At 34.5% G+C, this 25484-nt stretch overlaps 2 protein-coding genes across 2 annotated transcripts; one reads left to right on the top strand and one right to left on the bottom strand.

The window, feature by feature from the left end:
- The first annotated feature begins 10828 nt into the window (after window positions 1–10828).
- LOC111898636 (uncharacterized) lies at window positions 10829–11863 on the top strand. The gene is made up of 3 exons (XM_042899720.2): window positions 10829–11143; window positions 11215–11681; window positions 11767–11863. Exons 1-3 carry the CDS (start codon window positions 10829–10831, stop codon window positions 11861–11863), a joined length of 879 nt encoding a protein of 292 aa, XP_042755654.2.
- A 1010-nt stretch (window positions 11864–12873) lies between these two features.
- On the bottom strand, window positions 12874–14421 carry LOC111898635 (uncharacterized). The gene is made up of 3 exons (XM_052768931.1): window positions 14028–14421; window positions 13796–13944; window positions 12874–12955 (listed from the first exon to the last, which is right to left on the bottom strand). Exons 1-3 carry the CDS (start codon window positions 14235–14237, stop codon window positions 12874–12876), a joined length of 441 nt encoding a protein of 146 aa, XP_052624891.1. The 5' UTR covers window positions 14238–14421.
- Window positions 14422–25484: the final 11063 nt, after the last annotated feature.

A 25484-nucleotide genomic window follows, 5' to 3' on the forward strand; every position in this document is an offset into this window, starting at 1 on the left:
ATAGGTCCGGTAGCCTACAGACTACAACTACCCGCGGAGCTAAACGGTGTACACCCCGTGTTTCATGTTTCTAATCTGAAAAAGTGCCTATCAGATGAAACTCTCGTCATTCCTCTGGACGAAATCGAAATCAATGAGAATCTCCTGTTCGTCGAAGAACCAATCGAAATCATGGACAGGGAGGTGAAGCGTACTATACAAAGTCGCATCCCGATCGTGAAGGTACGGTGGAACGCAAAGCGTGGGCCAGAATTCACGTGGGAACGCGAAGATCAAATGAAGCAGAAGTACCCTCACCTATTCTAGCAATTCTCAAATCTAGCTTTCAAACAGAATTTCGGGACGAAATTCCCTCTAACGGGGGGATGATGTCACAACTGTAAATTTTGAGCCATGTAATCTATACATTCAAGTTAATGTGAATCAAAAACTTCAATCAAATACAACATGCTAGGACTACAAATAGTCATCAAACAATTGGAGACCCTAGAAGTTCTTGTTAAGTCTAATTTAGGCTAGAACTTCCTTATTGGATCCAAATGGGCCAATAAGCTTCCAATTAGACTATCATGGGCTTAGAACCCTAATTGGACTCTAATTGGACCCACATTTATTTATTTTAACATTTTGGGCCATATTGGGCCTAGAATTAAATAAATTAAAAGCCTTGATACATGAATAACCTAAAACTAGTTCAAGAAAAACATAAAAATCCTACTACATTCCCTTAAGCATAAAACACACTCTAACTAACTCAAATATTGGGCTTAAGGGCCAAAAGGCCCAAAAATCTTTTTTTTTTTCTTTCAAATTCTCGGCCCAAGGCCCACACCCAAAGAGAAATGGAAGAGTTGACTATTTGCTTGCCACCTCATTATTACCCAACATGTTTCCATGCACCTTAGTCCATATCTCCATGCATATCACTTCAAAAGTCATTTCTTCTTCTCTCATCTCTCACTCTCGGCCATACACCCACACACACACTCAAAAATCTCTCAAATCCTCTCTAGATCACTCAAGAACAACTCTTCCCCTCCATCCAAAATCTCGAAAATTTGGAAGCATTCAAGAAGGTTCTTCCACAAAATTCTTCATCTAAGGTAAGATCATGCATAGATCTATGGTTTAAATTCTTTTGTTATCAAAATCCTTTCCTAACCTATACAAAAATCGTGATCTTACACCCTAGAACCATCTCAAAACTCAAGATCTTCATCAAAGGGAGCCAAGGCCAAAAACACTTCATTTTTCTTCCATCTTTTCTTCCAAAAACCGAATCAACACCCCAAGGTGAGATTCATACCCCTATTTTCTGTTTTTATGAGTTTTGTGGGGGGGAATACAAGTGAAAGTGTAGATCTATATGTGTTTGTATGCCTTGTATGATTTCCATGCTTATATGTATGCTTATATGTGTTTTAATGTTGGATCTAGCCATTAAACCCCTCAAAACCGAGATATAACTTATGTTTTATGATTTTAGCTTCAAATATATTTCTACATATAAAGTGATACAAGAAAAATAGCTAAGTGGTTAGCAACAATTTTCTTTAAGCTAAAAACACCCATTTTGGGCCAAAAATGTGAAAAATACAAAATTAAGGGCCCAAATTGACATTTCACAGATTCTGATGGTTGAAATGTGCCAAAACAGTTTCCATAAAACTATTTCTGGAATTATATTCAATTAGAGGATTAAAAACATAAATTTCAAGCTTATTGGGCTAAAAATGAAAATTTCGGCCCAAGGAGGCCCATTATGCGAATTTTTCTGTTTTGAAGGGCCAAAACTGTGAATTTCTGTAAAACAATGGACTATAAGTGTCCCAAATCCTTTTCAAAGGTTTAAAATGCTTTTTAAATTTAAAAAGGACCAAAGTTGCAAAAATTTTCCAATTTGGGCCAAAATTGTCAAAATTGCGAAAAGAAGGGCTAAAACCGAGAAAAACTGCATTTTCAGGGACTTAAACTGTTTTCTATGAAAAATATGCTGGAAAATATTAATTTCAATAATTTTTGGTGTTAAAATGTCAAGAAAAATAGTTTAAGGACCAAACCGGGAAACATTACAGTAAAAGGGTTGAAAATGTAAATTTTACAAATAATGAGGGGCTGAAAACAGAAATATTTCAAGGCTAATTCAATATGTACAATTTGATCAAATAATGACACCTCGACTATCAACGAAATACAACTCATTACAATACCAAAAGTCGTTGTTAAACGAATTGGCTCGGTCTCGAGCCAATGGAAATCTACAACTACTAACTCTTCGACACTACGAATCATACAAATAACGTTTGGTAATACATATACATACGAGTGTGCACAGACGTCTACGCACCATCTTCGGGCCCCAAAAGTGTAAAATCTTGCTTGTTGGGCCTAGCTAGCCCAATGACCTGATCTTAAGGCCCGAAGACACATATTTTCTACGAAGTGTTGAGTTTCACCGACTTGGCACAACGTAGAGTGACTTTCAATGGCTTGTACCACTGGTCCCCAAGGGTCCATGGTATTGCTAGAAGAGTCTGCATATTTTACGAGGCGGGTCGGGGACCCCTCGCACGCATATTTTCCCCAACCGGTTAATGGAGTCACCGGGGTCTTCGTGACCTCTTTCTCTTCGGATGTGGGACTACACCTAGTCAGGGCGATTGGATAACGTGATTAGTACGGACGACGCCTTCGGGTTCGTTAGTATAACTATAAACTGGGCGTTTGTGTAATGCGGGTTTGTAGTAAATAATCATGCTCGAGAACCTTCCAACGTCGCCTGGGACTGACATTATACGCTATGCAATGGTTTCAATGTAACTTCATGTAATTCAAGGAATTAGGAAAACATCGGGTTTTCCTAGGGTTTTCAATACATACAATTTCAGAATACATACGATTTCAACAAACAATATTTTACAAGTATAGAAAACAAACAAGCATACTTATGGATCTTCACACCTTTTTGACTATACTATTTTCAGAAAATATCGGATTTTCTGGCGGTTTTCAAACGGCACGAAACATTGCTTTTTTTAAAAATACAACTTATGAACTCACCAACATTTCATATGTTGACGTTTTTCAAAATACTTGTATTCTCAGGGAACCAGTGAATCAAGGGAAATCATATCCAGTGACGGTTGCAGTTTATTTTTGAATGAATGGAACAAATTAATTTTTGGGAATGTAATGTCTTAAACAATGTATGACATGTAAACACTATTGGTTGTAATATGAAATGAATGGTGACGAATGTTGTTATGTTTCATATATATTCAATGTTATGGTATGCAATTGAGTAACGACAGCCCCCGGACGTTTCCGCCGTCTGGTTCGGGGGTGTGACATGAATTCTAAGTAAAAAGGAGGTCTTGATATTGGAAGCATTTTTACTTTTAATAGGGCTTTATTATTCAAGTGGCATTGGCGTTTTTTGCATGACCCAAATGCTCTTTGGGCTAAAGTGGTCTCGGCTCTTTACTCTTCTGCAGGAGGTCATGTGGGTTCTCGAATGAGCCTATGGCTAAATATTGTTAGGGGGATTGATCATCTAAAGAAGAAAGGTATTTTTGGGAGGATTTGTGTATTAGAAAGGTAGGAAATGGAAGAAGTATTCGATTTTGGTTGGATAATTGGCATGGATCGAGTATTTTCAAGAACAAATTTCATTGACTTTTTGTCTTGGATACAAATCTGGAGGTGTCTTTATTTGATCGATCCTGAAAAATGAGGATATTGGACGCATTTGCTAGACATCCTCGTAATAGTGTTAGGGGTACTCAATGGGATGAGATGCGTGAAATAATAATGGAGGTGGATTTATCCGATTCGAATGATTTGTACTCGTGGGCTTTGAATATCAAGGAAGAATTCTTGGTTGCTTTGACCATAATTTTTATTGATGCACAAACTTTAAAGACTTCTAACATTCCTACTCGAAGGAATACTAAGGTTCCTAAGAATATTATTGCTTATGTTTGGCGGGATGAAAGAGATAAGCTTCCCACTAGATTGAATTTATATATCATGTGCATTAAGATATATAGTAACTAAGTCAAAGAGAGGATTGGAATTAGAAAATTACTTAGATAAACAAAAACCTGAAATAATCTTTGATAGACAAATCTAAAAGATGACTCATTTCTATATCAGATGACATAAATTTAAAAATATTTACACCCTCTCATAATGAATATTTTTGTGTGGTGTAATGGATTGGACCAAATGCTTACTCGAAAGAGTTTGAAAAATTAAAAAATTATTATTGATTGCACACTTTTTCTAATTTGGGATATGGACATTTAGTTGACTATTCATTTATTCATTCAATATGTTATTCGATAGAGAGTGAGTTGATGGTACACCGAGTATGCCAAGCGGTACTTTGATGCGATTACACGTCTACACTTTTGGATGTTAGACTAACCGAAGTGGTCACGTCGGAAAAGGCGTGCTCTCCGGCCACCTCGGTAGAACGCACCATCACCACCACCACTAGGGTGGTCTCGACGCAGAGGGAGAGAGAAATAGAGAGGGGAAGAAAAGAGAAATAGAGAAGAGAGTTAAATGAATCAGTGTGGATGGAACACCAGTGACACTCCTTTGGGGGTGGTGTTTGCACTGTTGACGCCAACCACATAAGCATCACGCCCTTGGCGTGGTCTGTATTCCGATCAACCTGACGGATATATCATAATGAAATTCACTTTTTATCATCTAAATCGAGGCATGATGCTCTTTCTTATAACATTTTGATCCATTCGTTTCTTAGGTTTCTAGTTGGTTTGAAAAGGTAAACTTAATCAGTTAGCATGACTACGAACCCAACTTTGGTTGTATTTGGCACATAGCATTTGTGAGTTTTAGCTTCTAGAGTTTGACAAAACTCTCCGTTTAAACAAAATTTTCGTTTGACAAACTTTTAATGTTTAGTTTAAACAAAACGCTCTAACTCTAAAAGCTATCTCACGTAGCTTTTAACAAAACGGTACCGACTACCAACTACCAACTAGTTTTGCCAAACACGCCCATTTAACTTGTATTTGCCTTGATGTTGTTTTTAGACAACACTTCAAATTTGGTTCTTGTGGTTTGCAAAAATCTTTGGATGGGGTCCAAAAATTTTCCAGCTTGCATAGAAGATCCAAAATCAAGGTTTTTCTGGGTTTTTAGTCCAAAAAAATTAAAAAGACGGTTATACCCTTATTTATTTACTTTTACATTTTTTTTACATTTTATTAACACTTCAATAATAATAATAATAATAATAATAATAAAATAGGTAAAACTTTATCTCTCTTTCGTCTCTTTCTTCCTCCCTCTCTCAACTGATACTTCTCTCTCTCTCTCTCTCTCTCTCTCTCTTTCATACACACAATGTATTTTCATCAGAGATTAAAGACCCATCAACGAATTCCCCTTCTCCGTTCTTCGTGCCACAGAGTCGTGCTTCTCCGACTATTTCTAGGGTTTCATTTCTAGATTCAAGACCCACTAATGAGTTCTCCAACTCCGGCGATAGCTCTAGACATGTATCAGTGGTGGAAGCCTCAACATGTAGCAGTGGTGGGATCGTAAACAGAAGGATGAAAACATGGAGCAATAGTGGAATCATTATTAAACCCTCTTTTCAATGATGTATCCTTCAAAATCTTCATACAGTTGAGTCAATCCAAACCTCAATTTCTATGCAAACCGTTTTATTGCAATGAAATTATGGAACCCCCAAATGAAATATGGTTTAGACTGAACACAATCACAATAAATCGAGAAAAAATTGAAAACCCTGATGGTAGGTTTTCCGGTGCGATCCATCGACAACAAAACCTCATTGGGGGTTGTTGTCTTCTATCCATCGAAATCATTGTTCATGGGAAGCATTTGGGTGATTCTTCTTCAATAGGAGGGGCTACAGTCGACGTCTCTGGCAGGCCCATCGTGGCTTCCTTTCTCATCGTCGGTAGTGAAAGAGCCAGGGTGTTTGGGTGGTGTTCCTCGACCAATCGCCATAGAGGAAGGGGTAGCTCCGGTGCTTCGCTCGATTGTTTCCCTTCTCGTTGTAGGTTGTGGATTTGAGCAGTAGCAGTAACGTTCAAAGGGGGGTGTTTGGCTGAGATTGGTGAGCAGATTAGGAAGAGGATGAATATTGTCATGGTGGCGATTGGTGGTCTCCTAGTTCCACCGGTTTCTTCCTACGCCAGAGATGCATAACTAGTGAAGGGAGTTATATATATATATATATATATATATATATATATATATGTATATATATATATATATATATATATATATATATATATATATATATAGAGAGAGAGAGACAGACAGACAGAGAGAGAGAGTATCGGTGGGTGGGGGATAATATATCTTTTCTTTTTATTTTTAAGACAAAATGGTATTAGAATAATTGTAAAAAATAAAAAAAGAAATTAAAAGGATATAATCTTCTTTTCAAGTTTTTATGGACTAAAAACCCAGAAAAACTTTAATTTTGTACCTTCTATGCCAGTTGAAAACTTTTTGGACCCCATCCAAAATTTTTTGCAAATCATAAAGACTAAATTTGCAGTTTTGTCTTGTTTTTATTATTCTTGTGAATCTTGTCTATGATATTTTTGTTGATTAGAGAAAGGAGACTGAAGTTATATAGATTATTAATACATAAGATTGTAACAAAACAATAATCGAATAAAACTATAAGCACCTAAAATTGTAAAGACAACTTTATAAAAGTTCTAATAATTTTTCATTCATTAGTTAATAGTTATTTTGTATACTCTCGGAAGCATGATTACAATATTAAACAATTGACTATTGACTATATATGAAACGATAGGTGTTGATCAGTGATGTTAAATATGTCACCCATATCCAATTGTAATTCTGAGTTGTGGTCTATATTAAGTAGGATTAATTTATTAAAAAAAAAAAAAAAACAAAAAAACAAAGAATAAAAATTAAGGAATTCGAATTTCTATCAAGCTTATTTCATCATCGTAAGTAAATGCTAAGAAAATAATATTATCCTATAATTAAAAACTAGATTATGACCCGCGTTAAACGCGGGCAATGATTAAATAAATATCAATGTTTTAAAAATCGGTTTGAACCGTCCGGTCGAACCGGTTGGATCGGGAATCGGGGAAGGGAGCGGTTCAACTATCACCGGTTTTATGTCTATTTTTGAACCGGATCGAACCGGCCGGTTTTTATAAAAATCCAGTTGAACCGGTTCAATTAAACCGGTTGAACCGGTTAATTTGAATAAAAACACATGAAATTGAAACCTTTTGCATAATAAACTTTGATAGTTTTTTATATTTATTAAAAAATTTCTGAATAAAAGCACATGGTAAGTGTTATGAAGTTTTTTGATGCGTTTATATTCATCTAGGAATTTGTTTTCTTTTTAATACACGTGGATTGATGTAAAACTTATGGTTATGAGTTATTAATATTTAAATTGATCTACAACTTATTTTCATGTGTATTTTAATGTTTGAATTTGTAGACATTAAATTCTTGATTTGTGTATGTATGTATGTGTAGGAAAATACGAAAAATGATGAAAATTGTAGAAACCGGTTTACTCAGCGGTCGAACCGGTTGAACCGGAAACCGGTCACCATACCGGTTTAACTAAAAAATCGGTTTTTAAAACATTGATAAACATCATATTAATAGGTGGCTTTGTCTTAGGTTGAATTTTAATAAAAAAAATGTTAGTTAGATTCATTGTTAGAGTTTTTGAACCAAACTTAATAGATAAAAATATTTAATATTTATATTAGAGCAATTTAGTTTTTTAATACAGTAATTTTTGACATAAATAATCTATGTGATCTTTGTTTTATCACAACATAATGCGACTTCTTATTAAAACATGTTGTGTAGTTGCTTTATGAATTAAGTGTGTTCGGCGTACCAACCCTTATGGAGGCTGATATGGCTCTTCTCATATCGGTCATGTAAAACCAAAAATAACAATAAGTTGTTACATGTACCGGCAACATTAAATTTTGCAAAGAAATTCGATAAACATTACAAATAAAGTGAATTGTCATAACCATAAACATCAAATTCATACATTGTAACATGGTCGATTTCAAAGTATTTTTCCTTATAAAAATTAAAATATGATTTTTTAGGCTACACCCAATCACATATACATATCTTCCGATCATATAAATTATTACAAAAAAATGTTATTAACAAAAATATAATATTAGTTTCATAATTTGCTAAAGGTTAACACTAATAAATAATAATGAACTTTCACAAATCTTACATTTTGGTCGGTATATCCAACTACCAAATGAAATTCGGTTTAGATGTTTGATTCAAGAAGTGCATCCATTTAGAATGCTTACGAGTTTTGATTGTTTCCACTTGGATGTGAACATTAATATTCTTGTAGAGAAATGGAACTTCAAATGAACTCGACATAGCCAAATCAGCAAACATGACAACACAAAAAGAAGCCTAACTTGGCATATAACTAAATTTCCAGCAAATTTCAAAATTTTAAGGTTTTGTTGAACAATTTTTTCAATTTATCAGAATTTTATTTTTTTACAGCCTTATATGAGTAATCAAGAATTTAAATCAACTGAAAGAAGTAATTATTCATTTAAATCCAGTAAAAAAAATTACAATATTGTGAAATTGCATATAATTTACATATTTGCTTATTGTCTTGGAGGTACCCGACCACTTGGATATGTACTATTATTTGATTAATTAGTGCATAAATTACATCATAGAATATGAAATTTAATGATTGTTCAAATTCATTTACACTTGATTTAACAATAGAAAATAGACAAATTTATAATCATGAAAGTATGCTTAATTCAACAAATTTGTTATTAAAATTAATAGAAAACTAAGTTTCTTGAAGAAACATTGATGGACAACGTGTTTGACCAAACATTGGTCAAGATGACGTAAAAAATTTGATCTAAGGGTGGAAAAGGTATAAGTGAAATACAATCAAAAATATTTATTGCTTTAGATGATGAAATAAAGATTCTCTTTTAAACATAGAATCCAATATTCTATTTTGTATATGTAAATGTCATACACTTGGGTTGCGGTGACTTCGTAAGACATGTGAAAGATATGGTGGATAACCTATTGACTCATGTTCAAATCATCTCACTACTCAGCCTCTGTGGCCATAGAGTTTCGCGTGCAGTGGCTCCGTGTCATGAGGCATAACCTCATATTCGCAGCGGGGGATTAGCCGGTGCGTGAAAGCTGGCCCGAAAACCCTCGTTAGGGAAGTTCTCTTTCCAAAAAAATATAAAAATCTTAGTCTTTGCCTCTCTCTAGCGTCATTGTAATTGGTTTTATTATTTAAATCTGTAAAATTGTGGATATCATTAATATCTAAAAAATAAAAAGGGATAATGACTTGAGAGGGTAACATACTATTCCATTTTGTCACATTTGGTCACTAAACTTTTTTTCGTGCTCTAATAGCCATTTAACTTGTTCATTCGTGTAAATTTCACCCCTACGACTGATTATAGCCGGTTTCAACGGTTGCATGGGTCTGATGTGGCTTTTTTTTTTCCTAGGTGGCCAATGAGATGGCATGTAGGCCCCGATTTTGCCTCCTATCCTCATTAAAGTTAAGAGTGAAGTCTCGTTTGGTCCTTAAATTCGATTAGGGCACCAAGTCTCATTAACCCCCGATTTTTTCTCCTTCAATGTTCAATCGGTCTCTGTAATGGCTTCATCTCAATGTCCCATACATCGAAACTTCATTGTAGTGGATTTCCACTATAATGGAACGTTTGCACCCAACCCATTAGTATACTTTGATCCCGACAAACAATCAGTAGGAGATGTTGACTTCAGTGCATTTGAGTACGAGGAGTTCATGGAATTCCTTCAAAAGCTCACCAGAACTAGAAGCAAAGACATTTACTTCTGCCTTCCACAAGAGTCTTTAAGTCAGGGAATTCATACACTGGTGAATGACGGTGATTACAAAGAATTTTTGGATTTGGCTTATGCAAATGAGAGGAGAATGAATGTGTATGTGGACCACTATAATGAACCAATCTTCGAATGGATTGAGGAAGAGGAAACTGAAGATCAAGATTACAACTGTGAAGAGGATGAAGACTCAGTATTATCGGAGACTTATTCTGTTGACCATGAAGAAGATGATGTTGAATATCCATTCCCAGCCAACAAAACCAAGGGTTACAGGTTCTTAAACAAACTTTTTCTAGACACATTAGATGAAGATGTTGAATATCTTGAACCTCGATACCCTGTACATGATGATAGACAACCATGGAATCAGATGAAACCACTGTTAGGTATGCGATTTTCTAACCCTGATGAGCTTAAAAACATGTTGAGCAACTATGCAGTTGCTAATGGATATGATCTCTGGTTTGAAAAAAATGACTCCCAAAGGTTGTTAGTTAAGTGTTGCAAAAAAAACAAGTCACCTAATTGTCCATTTAGACTTTGGGCCTCTTGGATGAGTAAAGAGAGGACTTTTCAGATAAAATCTTTAGTTAGTGAACATAATTGTAGCAGGGTGTTTAAGTTTGGGTCCATAGTAACTTATAAGTGGTTAGGAAAACAGTTTATGAGTGAAATTATAGAGAAGCCAAAAATGAGTGTTAGGAAGATGAAAGCTAAAGTTTCAACAACATTCAATATAAATGTGAGTGAGGGGCAATGCAGAAATGCAAAGAAATTTGCATTATAAGAAATTGAAGGAAGTCTAATTGAACATTATGGGAGATTATGGTCATATGGTCATGAAATTCTGAGGACAAACCTTGGGTCTACTGTGAGGATGGATGTAGACATCATGCCAGATTCCACAACTTTGTTTTCTAAGTACTATGTCTGCTTTAAAGCTATAAGTGATGGTTGGAAGGAAGGGTGCAGGCTTGTGATTGGCCTTGATGGTTGCTTTCTAAAGGGTATTGTTAGGGGAGAAGTTTTGGCAGCTGTAGGGAGGGATGCAAACAACCAAATCTACCCTATAGCATGGGCTGTAGTTGGAGTTGAGAACAAGGCCACATGGAAGTGGTTCATAGATCTCCTCATGGATGATATTGATGGTGGTCTTGGTGCAGGCATTACCCTTCTTTCTGATGGACACAAGGTGAGCATTGGTTCATATTTATACATATGGTTTTATGCATGTTTCACTAATTTTGTTGTTGTTATTTGTAGGGGTTGCTAGAAGCAGTAAAAGAAAGGTGTCCAGAAGCTGAACACAGACAATGTGCCAGGCACATTGTGGGTAATTTTGCTAAACGGTTTACCGGTCAACATTTCAGGAAGCTTTTTTGGAGGGCTGTTAGAGCTAGTACTGAACAGAAGTTCAAACATGTAATGGAAAAGATCAAATCTTTAGATACTCAAGCATATGAGTACCTTATAGACAGAGATCCTACTACCTGGTCTAAGGCATTTTTTAAAGAGGGCAGAGATTGTGATGCAGTTGAGAATGGGGTGAGTGAGAGTTTCAATTCTGCTATTAGGCATGCTAGAAGGAAACCAATCATCACTATGCTAGAGGAGATTAGGATATTTGTGATGGAGAGGATATACAGTCAAAGAGTAGAAGGAATTGAATGGGATTTGAATATCTGTCCAAGTATTAGGAAGCGTATACAAGAGTTGAAGGTTAAACAGAGGTAACATGTAGTTTTACAATTCATCTATCCAAGTATTAGTTTGTGTTATTAGTTATTAATTTGTAGTCATTATTGCCTTATACAGATTGTGGGGGGTTACTCCTTGTGGTTATCAAAAGTATGAAGTTAGGTTCAATGATGCAGCATATGGAGTGGATCTAATTGCAAAGACTTGTGCATGAAGAATATGGCAACTTACAGGGATACCATGCTTACATGGAGTAGCTGCAATCTCTTCCCTGAATCAAGATGCAGAAACATATGTGTCCCAATCATACAGTAAAGAGGCTTTTCTAAAATGCTATAATTATAGCATTAACCCTCTCAATGGTAGTGATATGTGGGAAGAAGTTCCTTATCGAAAGCCTTTGCCTCCCAAAAGAAGAAGATTACCTGGTAGGCCATCAGTGAAAAGGAAGAGGGATGCAGTGGAAAGGGAGTTGAGTGGACTAGTTAGACATTCTGCGACAAGAAGGGGATCCCTGATAAAGTGTAGTATTTGCAAGGAACCAGGTCATAACAAGATAAAGTGTCCATCTAAGCAGCAAACAAATACATCAGGTAAATGTCCCAATTATATGAACATAATACATCATTTTGTTATGTAATCTTGAGACTTCAATTTTTTTTTGCAGCACCAAGTTCATCCAGGGGTAGTGGAGCAGGACCAAGTCAACCACCAAGTTCATCAGGGGGTAGTGGAGTAGGACCAAGTCAACCACCAGCAGCATCCCAACCACCTCCACCACCACCACCACCAGCAGCCCAACCACCTCCACCACCACCACCACCACCAGCCCAACCACCTCCATCACCTCCACCACCACCACCACCACCAGCTGCAAGGCCTGTCCCAAGAAGGCCCCTAATTGGTAGAACTGGACGGAGGAAATATTCTGAAAGGATTGTCAAAATGGCATTGAGGAGGAACATACCTGGGGTTGGGAGTAGTGCAGAGAACCCTGCAGTCCTTAATTAAGTAGGTGTGTAGGTAGTGGGTGGGCACATCTTTTTTTATCAAGTTGTGATGTAAAGACAATACTATGTGTTATTTATGCTTTTCTTTTGGGTTTGTGGGCACATGGTTGCCCTTCTTTTGTGGTCCCTAGAAGGAATCTTTTGTCCTTGTGTATGCAGACAACTACTCACCCTTTATTTAATTTAGAATATTGATGGAGTATTTGCAATGAATTCAACCACCGTATTCAATTAGTTTCTTATTATTTCTATGCATTGTTGTCTCAATGATTCCATTACAGTCAAAGAATGGAATCCTATATTGTTAGATAATATGACAGTTAATCAGTTTTTACTACCAAGGGTAGTTTCGTCAATTCCTATTTTCTAGTCTGGTACAAGTTATTTAAACATGTTGATGTGTAATGTTATTAATTGAAATATGACAGTTAATCAGTTTTTACTACCAAGGGTAGTTTTGTCAATTCCTATTTTCTAGTCTGGTACAAGTTATTTAAACATGTTGATGTGTAATGTTATTAATTGAAATATGACAGTTAATCAGTTTTGACTACCAAGGGTAGTTTCGTCAATTCCTATTTTCTAGTGTATTACAAGTTATTTAAACATCTTGATGTGTAATGTTATTAATTGAAGGAAGTCTAATAGAGCATTATGAAAGATTATGGTCATATTAGCTAAGATGTTGACTGGAATTAGCTAAGCTTTTGACTGGAGTTAGAAAGAAGTCTTTGATGTTTTATGCTATTAATTGTACATATATGCCTTCATTCCAGTCAAAATTACTACTTTGTGATTCCATTCCAGTCAAAATTACTACTTTGTGATTCCATTCCAGTCAAAATTACTACTTTGTGATTCCATTCCAATCAAAATTACTACTTTGTGATTCCATTCCAGTCAAAATTACTACTTTATGATTCCATTCCAGTCAAAATTACTACTTTGTGATTCCTTTCCAGTCAAAATTACTTCATTCCATTCCAATAAGAAGTTAAGATAATACATTCATTCCATTCAAACAACATCTTTCAATACATCATTCACACCATTTCATCATATACACGATGATCAAAAAAAGAAATCCTATGGTAAACTTATATATTTTTTCCTTCATTGCAATGGCATCAGAGTACTTTTCCTTCCTCATTTGTTCCATGTCTTCCTTCACCTTCTCTACTTCGGTCTTTAATGCTATTAATTCAACTTTCATTCCCTCCACCACTTCCATTAGAGGCATTTCTACAGGTTCTACATCCAACCATTTCCAATATTTGCATTTACCCTTCAACACAAATAACTCGTAATGAGATTTCAAATTAGGAAAAAAGAATCAGAAAAGGAGAAGATTCAAGTGAAATAGTTTACCTCATTGCACACCATGAAATGCCTCCCTGGATTCTTTGGTGTTTTTGATGTTAGAATACGTGCAGGGAACCCACAATCACAAGTTTTTGTATCGTGCGCAGTTGATTTCTTGCTTGATCGATTGAGGGATGATGAGAAGCTGTAGGAGGAAGCCATCGGGGGTATTAGGGCACAATCAAGGAACCGCATACACCCCTCTTTTAATAACATTAGCCTACATGCCACGTAGGATCATACTGACACGTAGGATCGACCAGTCCATTGAAACCGGCTATAATCAGTCGTAGGGGTGAAATTTACACGAATGAACAAGTTAAATGGCTATTAGAGCACGAAAAAAAGTTTAGTGACCAAATGTGACAAAATGGAATAGTATGTTACCCTCTCAAGTCATTATCCCAAATAAAAATATTTCAATGGTAAATGTTTACTAATGAATTTTTCAATAAATTCACAAGAAATTGTAAATTATTTTTTTAAAACGGTTAAAAGGTTTATAAAAGTTTATAATTTCATAAAAACTTGTACTTGCTAATATTTGTATGGAAGTTGTAATGAATAACATTGTAACAATGTTGACAAATTCACATTCAAACGAAATAATAGAGTAAAAAATGATTAAAATTCTAAATTCATATGAGTTTAAACCCAAAAGGCAAATAGATGAATAATTCAGCATTTCATAAAACCCAAAAGGATTTTGAATGATCAAAATTCTAACCCAAAAAACGAATAATATTAAACAAAGTAATAAAAAAAAACCCAAAAACCAAATGGTATGTAAACATAATATGAAATCAATTGTACCCAAATTACTCAACTACTCATATAAAATCACGAAAATCATATATTATTTTTCTTTATTTGGAATTAACAGTTTTGGTTTGCATTCTCCATAAGTACGATCTGCGATTTATGTTAATGATCGTTTGGTTGAGGACATTGTCTCCATATTATCAACATCGTAAACACGTTCCAAGTTGTGTTTTAATTATTCATGTCTAGACATTTTTTTAAAGGATGTTTACTTAGTTAGTGGACTTGTTACAATACTTTTATCAAGATTCGAAGCCGGTGTGACGTTATCACCAGTAAATGAAACTGCATCCTATATATAGAAAATAAATTCATATGTTAATCTAAAAGTTAATAATATTTTAAAGTATTTAAAATATTAGATTTAGTTATATTATATTTAAAACCTTTAAATTTAATGTGTCTTGACATCCGAATTTCACCGTTAAAACGTTAAACGAATCAAATTATGACGCCTATAATTGTAGTACATAGACATACGTTAGTTGATCAACTAAAATATAAAAAAATGAGTCTAATAAGTGTAGTGTTTGTAGTATGTTTCGTAAAAAAATGTTATCTGTTCGATGTTAATTTTTTTTTTCCAATTCAAAAGTGATTTTATTATCAACATTGAAGTTTAAGATTGCATAACCATCAACATTGTTCTTCAAATTATAATGAGAAATTTGAATTTTGATCGACAACTTTTTATCCAAAAGTAATTTCAAATCAGACGGATAAATCTTCATATTACCCTCCTAGAAATGGAAAAACTAACGGTTATAAAAATAGACAGACAAAAAGTAAAAATTAGTTTTATGTAAATAAAGTTAATACCGATAACCTCATTAAACTTTTGAAGCAACTCTAGTGTGTTTTTTTTTTCAGAAGTTTCTTTGCGTCACGATCAAATAACGTAAGTGACACCACGCTGGTAAAGTCTTGTACTATAATGGTGATTTTGAAACTAAAACCATTGATAGAAACAAATTCAATAATATAAAATTTAAAAATTTAATCGAAGATTATAATAATATGTATAAAAGAGTTATTGAAAACCTTGGAACAACAGATACGTCGTTGTTAATGCAAGTTGAAGTGTAACAATAAAAAAAACTTACTTATCCTGCTTTTGATCCGTTCCACTAGCTTTGTTCATTTTATATGGGATATACTGGAAGATAAATTATGAATAATATTGATTTTAATTTTGACTCTTAAATATTTTGTTGATTTAATGGGATTTTATTAGATTTTATTGGTTAATTAACTTAATTATTGATATTCTTGTTTAATGAGTTTTTTTAAAAAAAAATAAAAAAATAAAATATAAACGGGTTAGAATTTGGAAATCAAAAGCTATAAATAAGGGAGTTAAATTAGAAACAATATTAATTAGAGAAATTGATATCATGTATATAAATAAAATGATATGTTTCAGTTGATAAAATAATTACTGAATTTAAAGATGCTATAATTATTATACATTTTATAATTAAATGTAATTTCATTTTAATTTTATTTAGGGAAGATGATGTCAACAGTTTGATCTAATGATGAAAAATATAAGATTAAAACACAATCAAGGGCCCTGATTGTTTCATTGGTGAATTAAAGGTTCTTTTTTAATAATATTTAAAGATGAGTTTTTTAAAAAAGAAAAAACTGAACAGGTTTGAATACTGAAGCCAAAAACTATAAATAAGGGAGTTAAATTATGAACAATATTAATTAGAGTAAATGATGGCACAGATCGTCAAAAGATGGAGATGCTTGCTTCAGTTTGTAGATATTTGTGTGAAGCCAAAACACATGTGTGATAATTGGAGATGCGAGTAAGAGGCAATACACAAATTCTAAGAATACATGAGAAAAAAGGAACCAACTTATGGTGCTACATTCTGGTATGAACACACAAAGCATCAATTGAAGCACAACCATTGACATGAGGACGAAGAGGATTAAGGAATTATGGTTTAAGAGAAAAAAATAGAGGAGAAAGATGGGGCGGCTATTCATGTTTTTGACAAGATTTATGGAGAAACTGATACTTAATATATAGATAGAATGATATGCTTCAATTGATAACATAATTGTTGATTTTAAAGATTCTATAATTAAATGTAATTGTGCCCGAATTGTGAAACATATTTTAGAAAGTATGATAGATTCTATAATTAAAGATTTTATAATTAAATATAATTGTGATTGAAATCTAATTGCTAAATTTAAAGATTCTATAATTAAATGTTTGATTTCTATTTGGAAAAGATGATGTAAGCAATTTGATCTAAGGGTGGAAATCATATGATTGAAATACAATCAATGGTCATGATTGCTTTATTGATGAATTAAGGGTTCTCTTTTAATAACATTTAGAGATTAAAAAAGCTAAATGCGTAGAGAATCTAATAGTTTACTAGAAATAATAATCTCTTTAGAGATAATGATCGACATTTTACTAAATAAACATACAAGTACGAAGAATATTATCTCAATTTCTTTATTATGGACGATCCACCAATCTACTGACTGATGATCTCCATTAAACTACCAAAAAGGCCGAAGTTATAAACCTACAGCTGGCTGATTAATTAGTTCTAGCTTTAAGCGGTTGATAGATTGATTAAAAGATATCACTTGGGAATTGGGCTATCTATGTGCAACACCAAATCCTAGAAATATTAGGGCCCATGATTCAAAGATAACATATAATCATCTTTATTATCCAACCAAAATTATATATATATATATATATATATATATATATATATATATATATATATATATATATATATATATATATATATATATATATATATATATATATATATATATATATATATATATATATAGGTTATTTTGTTTTCACTATCTATTGTGTGCCTGTATGACTGATTCTGGACCAATCATTTTAGTTATTTTAAGAAAGTAATTAATACATTTTACATGTTGAAGATATAATAGGTATTAATTACATCTTCAACATTTAATAAGCATTACTTACTTTCTTAAAATAACTAAAATGATTGACCCAGAATCAATCATACAGACACACAATAGATAGTGAAAACATTTGAACCTAACTATATATATATATATATATATATATATATATATATATATATATATATATATATATATATATATATATATGGGTTCATATATTTAAAGTAATTATTGTGTTATTGTATATATAAATGTAGGCCAATCAAAATTAAATAAAAAATTAAATAATTAAATAAATAAATAAGGGTAATTTAGTAATATGGAATAACTTCCAAAAATAATCCCTATAATCATGGTATTGACTTTTTCTAACCCTAAATTTATCCCCTTCATAAATCGGCCTCACACCCTTATCATCGGCCGACCATAGCAACTTCATATCTTCAATTCGACATCAAGGCTATGGACTTCCCAAACCTGAAGAAGAGATTATCAAAGTCATCCACCATGCCATCAACTCCGACGTCACTCATTTCGACACCTCCGACGTCTACGGAGCTCACACTGATGAAATCCGGAAAACCGCCACTTGCGGCCATCCCTTTCCTTATAGTTAATGGAAATCGAAAATTCAATGAAAGCAACTCGACCAAGGGCTGATTGAGATTGGATCCTTCATTAAAGGTACCTTAATTTCAATATTCCTTTGATTTCTTCCTTCTTTCTAATAAAAAAACCGCAACGACCACCATTGTAACGGTGGTCACAGCCACCTCCGGACACCGCTTCCATGATGACAGTGGGTGATGATGTTTCCAGCTTCAATTTCGAGTTTCCAGGGGCCCACATCTAGTGGAAAACTAGCATCGTTCAGTATCTTGTTACGATCAGTGGGCATGAGTTTGTTTGAATTAACAACCACGAACACACTGATTTACATGAGTTTTTGGATTCTTATATAACTGATGCAAGTGGGAAACTTGTTTTCCAAGAAGGGGTGTTGGTTAAAGCAGTTAGAAATGGTCATTGGACAGTTCTTGATGAACTTAATCTCGCCTCTTCTGATGTTCTAGAAGCATTAAATCGGTTTCTGTATTTTATATGAAGAGAATTGTTATCGAGATTTACGAAAGCAAATATGATTTGAGTGATTGAAAAGTTAGAACACGAAGAGTAAATATTAATCAGATCTTATATTGATGAAGACTGATTACAGAATAAGCAGAAAGGATATTTGCATTTCAGAAAGTTATCCTCTACTTCTATCCTCAGTCCATATTTATAGGGAACATGAGTGTACAAAAAATATACTAAGTCTAAACATTACACTTCGCACAAAATTGACTTAGTAAAATAACATAAAGATGCGAAACTATACAAACACAATATTCGAATTTTACAATTTTGCATCTACAATCTCCCCCTTTGTAAACAGTCGAAGCTATTCGGTCCATAAGCTTTTGAACAACAAAGTGAATTGTCTTTCGCACTTCTCCATACCATGAAATCACCTTCTTGTCTCCTTCATTGTTCTTCTTGCAATTGTTCATACGAACAATAAAGTGCGTATATTGCGAAGAAGTATATCTTTCCACCTCTGAGACTTTAAACAAGAATTTCTTGGGCTTCCCCTTCGTATCTCTTCCTGAAAACACAATGCCGAAAGGTTTCAGGCATATTTCCCCAACAACATATTTTGATAATGCTGATTGGGATAGGGTTTCTTCCCAAGGAACATTCACTTCTCTTCCCAACACAGTCGCCAATTCTTTATCAGTAAGAGCCAAACAATCGAAGTAATTGTCGACGTATGTTTTAACATGTGTGAAGCCTATCTTGAACACTTCAGTCTCAGAGCCTTTGAGCCTATTCTCTTCCATATGCTTCAAAATCAAATCCACTTGAATCAAATCATTGCAGTTCATCAGAGGAAAGTCAGCTATAGTGAAGTCATACTACTTGTTGTCAGCTCGAATAACAAAATAACGGAAATTTTGAAGCATGTCTTCAAACATCGTATCTTTCTTGATTGTTAACAGCTTTTTGATCTTCATTAAAGACCAAACTTCATCCGGATTCTTCCCCAATACAGCATGAAATCTCATTTTCATGTGTATGTAATCATTAGGATTATGAAACTTCTCACTAATATTGTATTGAGCAGTAATGAAGAGCATTTCGTTGATTGGAAAATCTAGCTGACAATTGTCTGAATTCGCAATATCATAACTTCTCTTTGGCTTCTTCTCGAATTCATACATTTCCCTCCCTACAACTTTTGACTCTATGGTTTCGTAAGAGTACAGCTTCGCAGGATCTCCTTTGTTCATCGTGGGAGGATCACTTGCCCTTTGCCTCATAATGCTTTGCACTTGCCTCATCCTTTCCAACTCTGCCTCAGCCTCAGCTTTCTTCTCCTCCTTCAATTTTTCATACAATATTCCTTTTCTTTTTCCCACAACATCTGTTTGAGGTTTTGAACTCGAACCTCCTTCTTTTTCCCCAACAAAAATTCCTTTGGCAATCGGTCTTATGGTTATTGTAGTTGAGGAAATAGGCATAATAATTATTAGAAGTATAGATTTAAGTTGGGTAGATATAACTTTTCCCACTGTCTTTGCATCCTCCTCTTTACTTGAATTCTTCTCTCCCCCTTGCACCCCTGTGAAAGCAGGTGGGGCACTCTTCGGTAGTAAAGAGGTAAAACTTGCGATTGGTGTAAGAGCTTTCTGAATTGCTTGTTCCAAAGTATTAACCTTTAGAGACAAGAACTCAGGAGTGAGAATTTGATGAGATTAAGATTGCGAAACCACAGTTTTCAGCTCAGTCACCAACTTGATCAGCTGATCAAACTTCTCCTGGGTTTCTTTGTGATTAGCTTCAAGGATAGGGGCAGCAGCAACCTTGTGCACTTCTGTAGCAACCACATCAATCTTCTTTTGAACTTCGACATGTTGAGAAGTAATATCCCTGAGCTCCTTCGCAAGTTCGACTTTCAACTCTTCAAGCTTAAAGTTGACATCCTCCCTAACTTTCTTCACATTTTGTACAAAGAGAACATGGCGTTCTTTTGCAACAGTTTTTAAGTCCTGGACCACCGAAGAGAAATTACTCCCTTGAGCTTTAATGTAAAGCTCATTATTTTTATCAGACTGATCAACCTTTTCCATTATACGCTTCTCAGCACCCTTAAGCATTATATCAACCTCCATTGCTGAGATAGAAGACATCCTGCCAGAATTAGCTTGTGACTGAATAATGGAATTCAACTTATGATTCATGATTTTAAATTGCTTTCCTGTCATAAGCATATGATCAGGAATATCCTCCTCCTCTGAATCAAAATGAATGTCTTCAAGTACTCCTCCAAAGGCTCCTCCGTTAGTTTCATTATCAGATAAAGGTTGCGAAGGTTGAGGAGTTTCTGGTGATTGTGAGGGAAAAAGGGTTGTAAATGGGTTTTGAAGTGGATGATCAAAAATGGATGAGGTTGTGGATAGAGTTGTAGATGGAAATGATACAAGTGGTAAAGAAATGGGTAAGGTGATTGGTAAAGTGGTTTCAACACTCGTGATAGGTTCCCCCGTATCAGATACGTTGACAACCGCATCAGAAATAGGTACCTCCTCAAAAACTGATTTGGTAGTGACTATTTCAAGTGGTTGTGAGGAAACTTGCGAAACTTGAAAATTTGAAACAGGTGAATCAGAAACTGTTATTGGTGTAGAGATTAGTGGGGTGTCAGGAACCACTTCTTCATCCGAGGATTCATTGTGAATAATAAGCTTTCGCTTTTTCAACAATGTTTGTTGCATCTGTTTCGCAACATCTTGAGCACGTTATCTCTTAGATCATGGAGAAACCAGAGCTGGAATATTGCGAACGGTAACTCCTTTACTGCTCACCTCAGTCTTGAGAATCTTTTTCAATACCCCCGATTTTGAGGGTATTGTATCCTTCTTTGATTTTGGTGAGGTTTCCACTATCTGAATCTCCTCATCTTGACCCTGTTTCGCAGATTGATCAGTTGCATCATTCTTGATCGCCTTCTTCTTTGAGGGTTTTGTTGCAACGCTTAATGCCAGTCTCCACATTTGGATCGAAAGTCTTCATGTATCGCACCAACACCTTGTGAGTTGGAGAAACCTTGTTAAGCATCACATCTGGAATGCGAGCAACATGGGTAAATATTTCCTCATCATCTTCAATCACTTTTGGAAATTGATATAGAGAAAATCCTGCAACCTCTGCATCCTCTGGTACTGAAATTCCCTCCTTTTCATATACCTTTTCAAGAATCAAGCTCCAATACCTTGCACAAGATATGCCTTTTTCCGAATTTGTGTTTTCCAGACTCTTAACAAATTGCTTCCATAACTGAGTTGCATAGTCAACACTGATGTCATAATACAAGCCCATCACCATGGCATAAACCTCCATACGCCCCCTAGCTAGCCCAACTGTGCGTCTTGTTAAGCATCTGAGAAAAATTCCAAACAGAAAATTCCATATGCACGGTAACCCTGACTTTCTGAAGTCACTGATCTTCTCCAGAGTGGCTTGATGGCCCATTTCATTGAACATGTGGATGACTTGAGAATTAACAGGTTTGAAAAATGGAGGATTGTTCGGAATCTGCAAGAATTCAACAAACATCTTCTTGGAAAGTTTTACCTGTTTGTTGTTCATCAAGTTGAAGGTTATCACATCAGTAGTATGGTTGTATGATGCCATTGAAGCTACCAAGGATAACTATGTCATCGGAACAGAGAAGGAACTAAACATGGCAGTGGACAGGGATGATCGTTTCAGGGCAACGATGAGCATCTTCAATCCTTCAGGATCAGAAGAGACATTCGGATCAACTTGATAATTGGTGCTTTGGATTTTCATCAGAGATTGAGAAAGAACTTCATCAATGTTGGATTATGTGGAAGCCATTGTTAGGGTTTGAAAGAGATGAAGTTGAACAAGCTTGAATCTTTTTAGGTTTATGAGAGTTCTGTTTGCGTAACCATATATAATGATCTTGATCTCCCTTTATAGTTTACCCAATTTGATTTGAAATTAAAGCGGGATACATTTATGTTATCCGATATGGCACCTTGAAAATCGGATCATGACTGCAAAAGATAACCATGCTTCTAAAAGTAACTGTCACATCTCTTTGAAAACCGGATAGAATACCAACCATCTTGAGTACACAGCCTGTCAAGTTTCCCGTTATAGAATCTGAACCATTAAAACCCTTCGCATGAAGGCAAGGCTCTTTCACTTTTGGGATGTGAAGTGAAGTCATATGCCAGATTTGCGAAATCATCAGCCTGAGTTGGTTTTACTCAGAACCTCAAGGATTTCGTGTGTGCATTGTGTCAATAGAATAAGATGAGAAACAAAAAAATTTCGGAATTCTGTGATGTCAAAAATTCAATTTGACATGAATGCAGTTAAACCCCAGGCAAAGGTTGCTTCGTTAATCATCAAGAGAGATAATCAACAGCTTGTGTAGTTTCCCGTGAATTACAATCAAATACTTTTAGATAAGTATCGAAGGGCTTCTTTTAAACGATATTTTCGGTTGGTTTCAAATTTCATTACATATCAGCCTTGACATAAGGTGAGAAATTGTAAATGAAATTACTTGTTTGACCAGTGTAGTCAGTGACAAGTTGGCTTTTGAAAATATTTATCATGACTAGGATTTGCGAATGAAACTCACACAGAAATCATATTAAAAAAAATTTGTTCTGGATCTTGTTGGGTAACAAACATCGTGGGTTGCGAATGTTTGATCAAGACCACACATGCAAATTGAATATGATTTGGAGTTTTGAAATTTTGGTACTGAAACAAAAGTTTCGTTAAAATCTGGAACGATGTTCCCCGTCAATTCCTTAAGGTTTATGATTTTTGGGTTTCACTTCCATCACGGTCTCATGATGTTAGATCATAAACACAGACTTGTGATTTGTCTAGGTTTAGATTGGTTTTGATCAAATACCTCAAGGACAAATCTCTTCAAAAAATTTGATTGAAAGAATTGTTTGGTATAAAAAGATTGGTTAAGAATCGAAGTGTACCTCTGTTATAATGGACAAAACAGAAAACTCTTAACTCATATGAGAAGAGTAAGGTAGCACTTTTGACTTATGCGAATATAAGCCTTTTGGGAAGAAATTTTCATGTGATAATTTCATTAAGGCTTTCTTTTCTCACACATAGAGTCTTGTTGAGGCTTTTGGTCTACATACAGCAGCATGCTTCTAGGGACATTCTAACTAGTTTTAAAAAAAATTTGATACCTTCCCATAGAAACATATAAGCATGACCTCTTCACATTAAGCCCTGTAATAAACTCACAGCACACAATGTTTAAAGAACAAAGAAAACAAAAATATTTTTTGATTTATAAATTTTTCAAAATTAAAAACATAACAAAATAAAATCTTTTTGGATTTTTAATTTTTCAAAAACAAAAATGAATAAACATAAAATCATTTTGGAATATTGATTTTTCAAAAATTAAAAACTACAAAATGAATGCGAAGCCATGCGAAGCCTCTAGATGTGGATGCGAAGCCATGCGAAGCCTCTAGATGAACAGTAACATCTGAACAAGTTTGACTCATAACTGCTGAACGAAACTTTCATGCTTGAGTTTTTGGAATTGAATTCGCATCAATCATCCCAAAACCTACTAAAATTCTAGCAAATGATTTTTCATCAAGAGGTTTTGTAAAAATATCAGCAAGTTGTTCAGTTGTTTTAACAAAATGAATTTCAATATTCCCATCTTCCACATGATCTTTGATAAAACGATATCGAAGAGCAATGTGTTTTGTCTTTGAATGTTGTACTGGATTATGACAAATGCGAATTGCACTTTGCGAATCACAATACAAGGGAATCTTTTTCATGTTTATTGCATAGTCACGAAGTTGACTCTGAATCCAAATAATTTGCGATGTGCAAGTAGCAGCAGCAACGTATTCAGCTTCAGCAGTTGATATAGCCACACAAGTTTGTTTCTTCGATTGCCAACTCACCAACTTCCCATCCAATAATTGACATCCACCACTCGTACTTTTCCTATCTAAAGTACATCCTCCTAGATCAGAATCTGAAAAAGCTTGAATGAAAAACCCCGTTTTCGAAGGATACCAAAGTCCTAACGAAACTATTCCCTTAAGATAGCGAAAAATATTTTTCACTGCAGTCAAATGAGGTTCTCTGGGATTAGCTTGATATCTAGCACAATTGCAAACCGAAAACATAATATCAGGTCTACTTGCAGTTAAATACAATAAAGAACCTATCATGCTTCGATAAAGTGTTAAATCAATAGCAGGAGCATCTAACGAAGGATTTAGTCTTGTTCCTACTGCCATTGGTACTCTTAGTTTCGTGCTATTGGTCATTCCAAACTTTTCAAGCAAGTTCTTCGTATATTTTTCTTGATTGATTAAGATTCCATCCCTGTTCTGTCTTATATTCAATCCAAGAAAATTATTAATTTTTCCCATCATGCTCATTTCAAACTGACTTTTCATTAGATTTTCAAATTCTATTGACAATGCTGGGTCAGTCGAGCCAAAAATAATACCATCAACATAAATTTGAACAAGCATTAGATGATTCCCAACTTTATTGCGAAATAATGTGGGGTCTATTGATCCTTGTTTAAATTTAGATTGTTTCAAGAAATTTGTA

Source organism: Lactuca sativa, chromosome 2 (genome assembly GCF_002870075.4).
Source record: "Lactuca sativa cultivar Salinas chromosome 2, Lsat_Salinas_v11, whole genome shotgun sequence".
Lineage (NCBI taxonomy): Eukaryota > Viridiplantae > Streptophyta > Magnoliopsida > Asterales > Asteraceae > Lactuca > Lactuca sativa.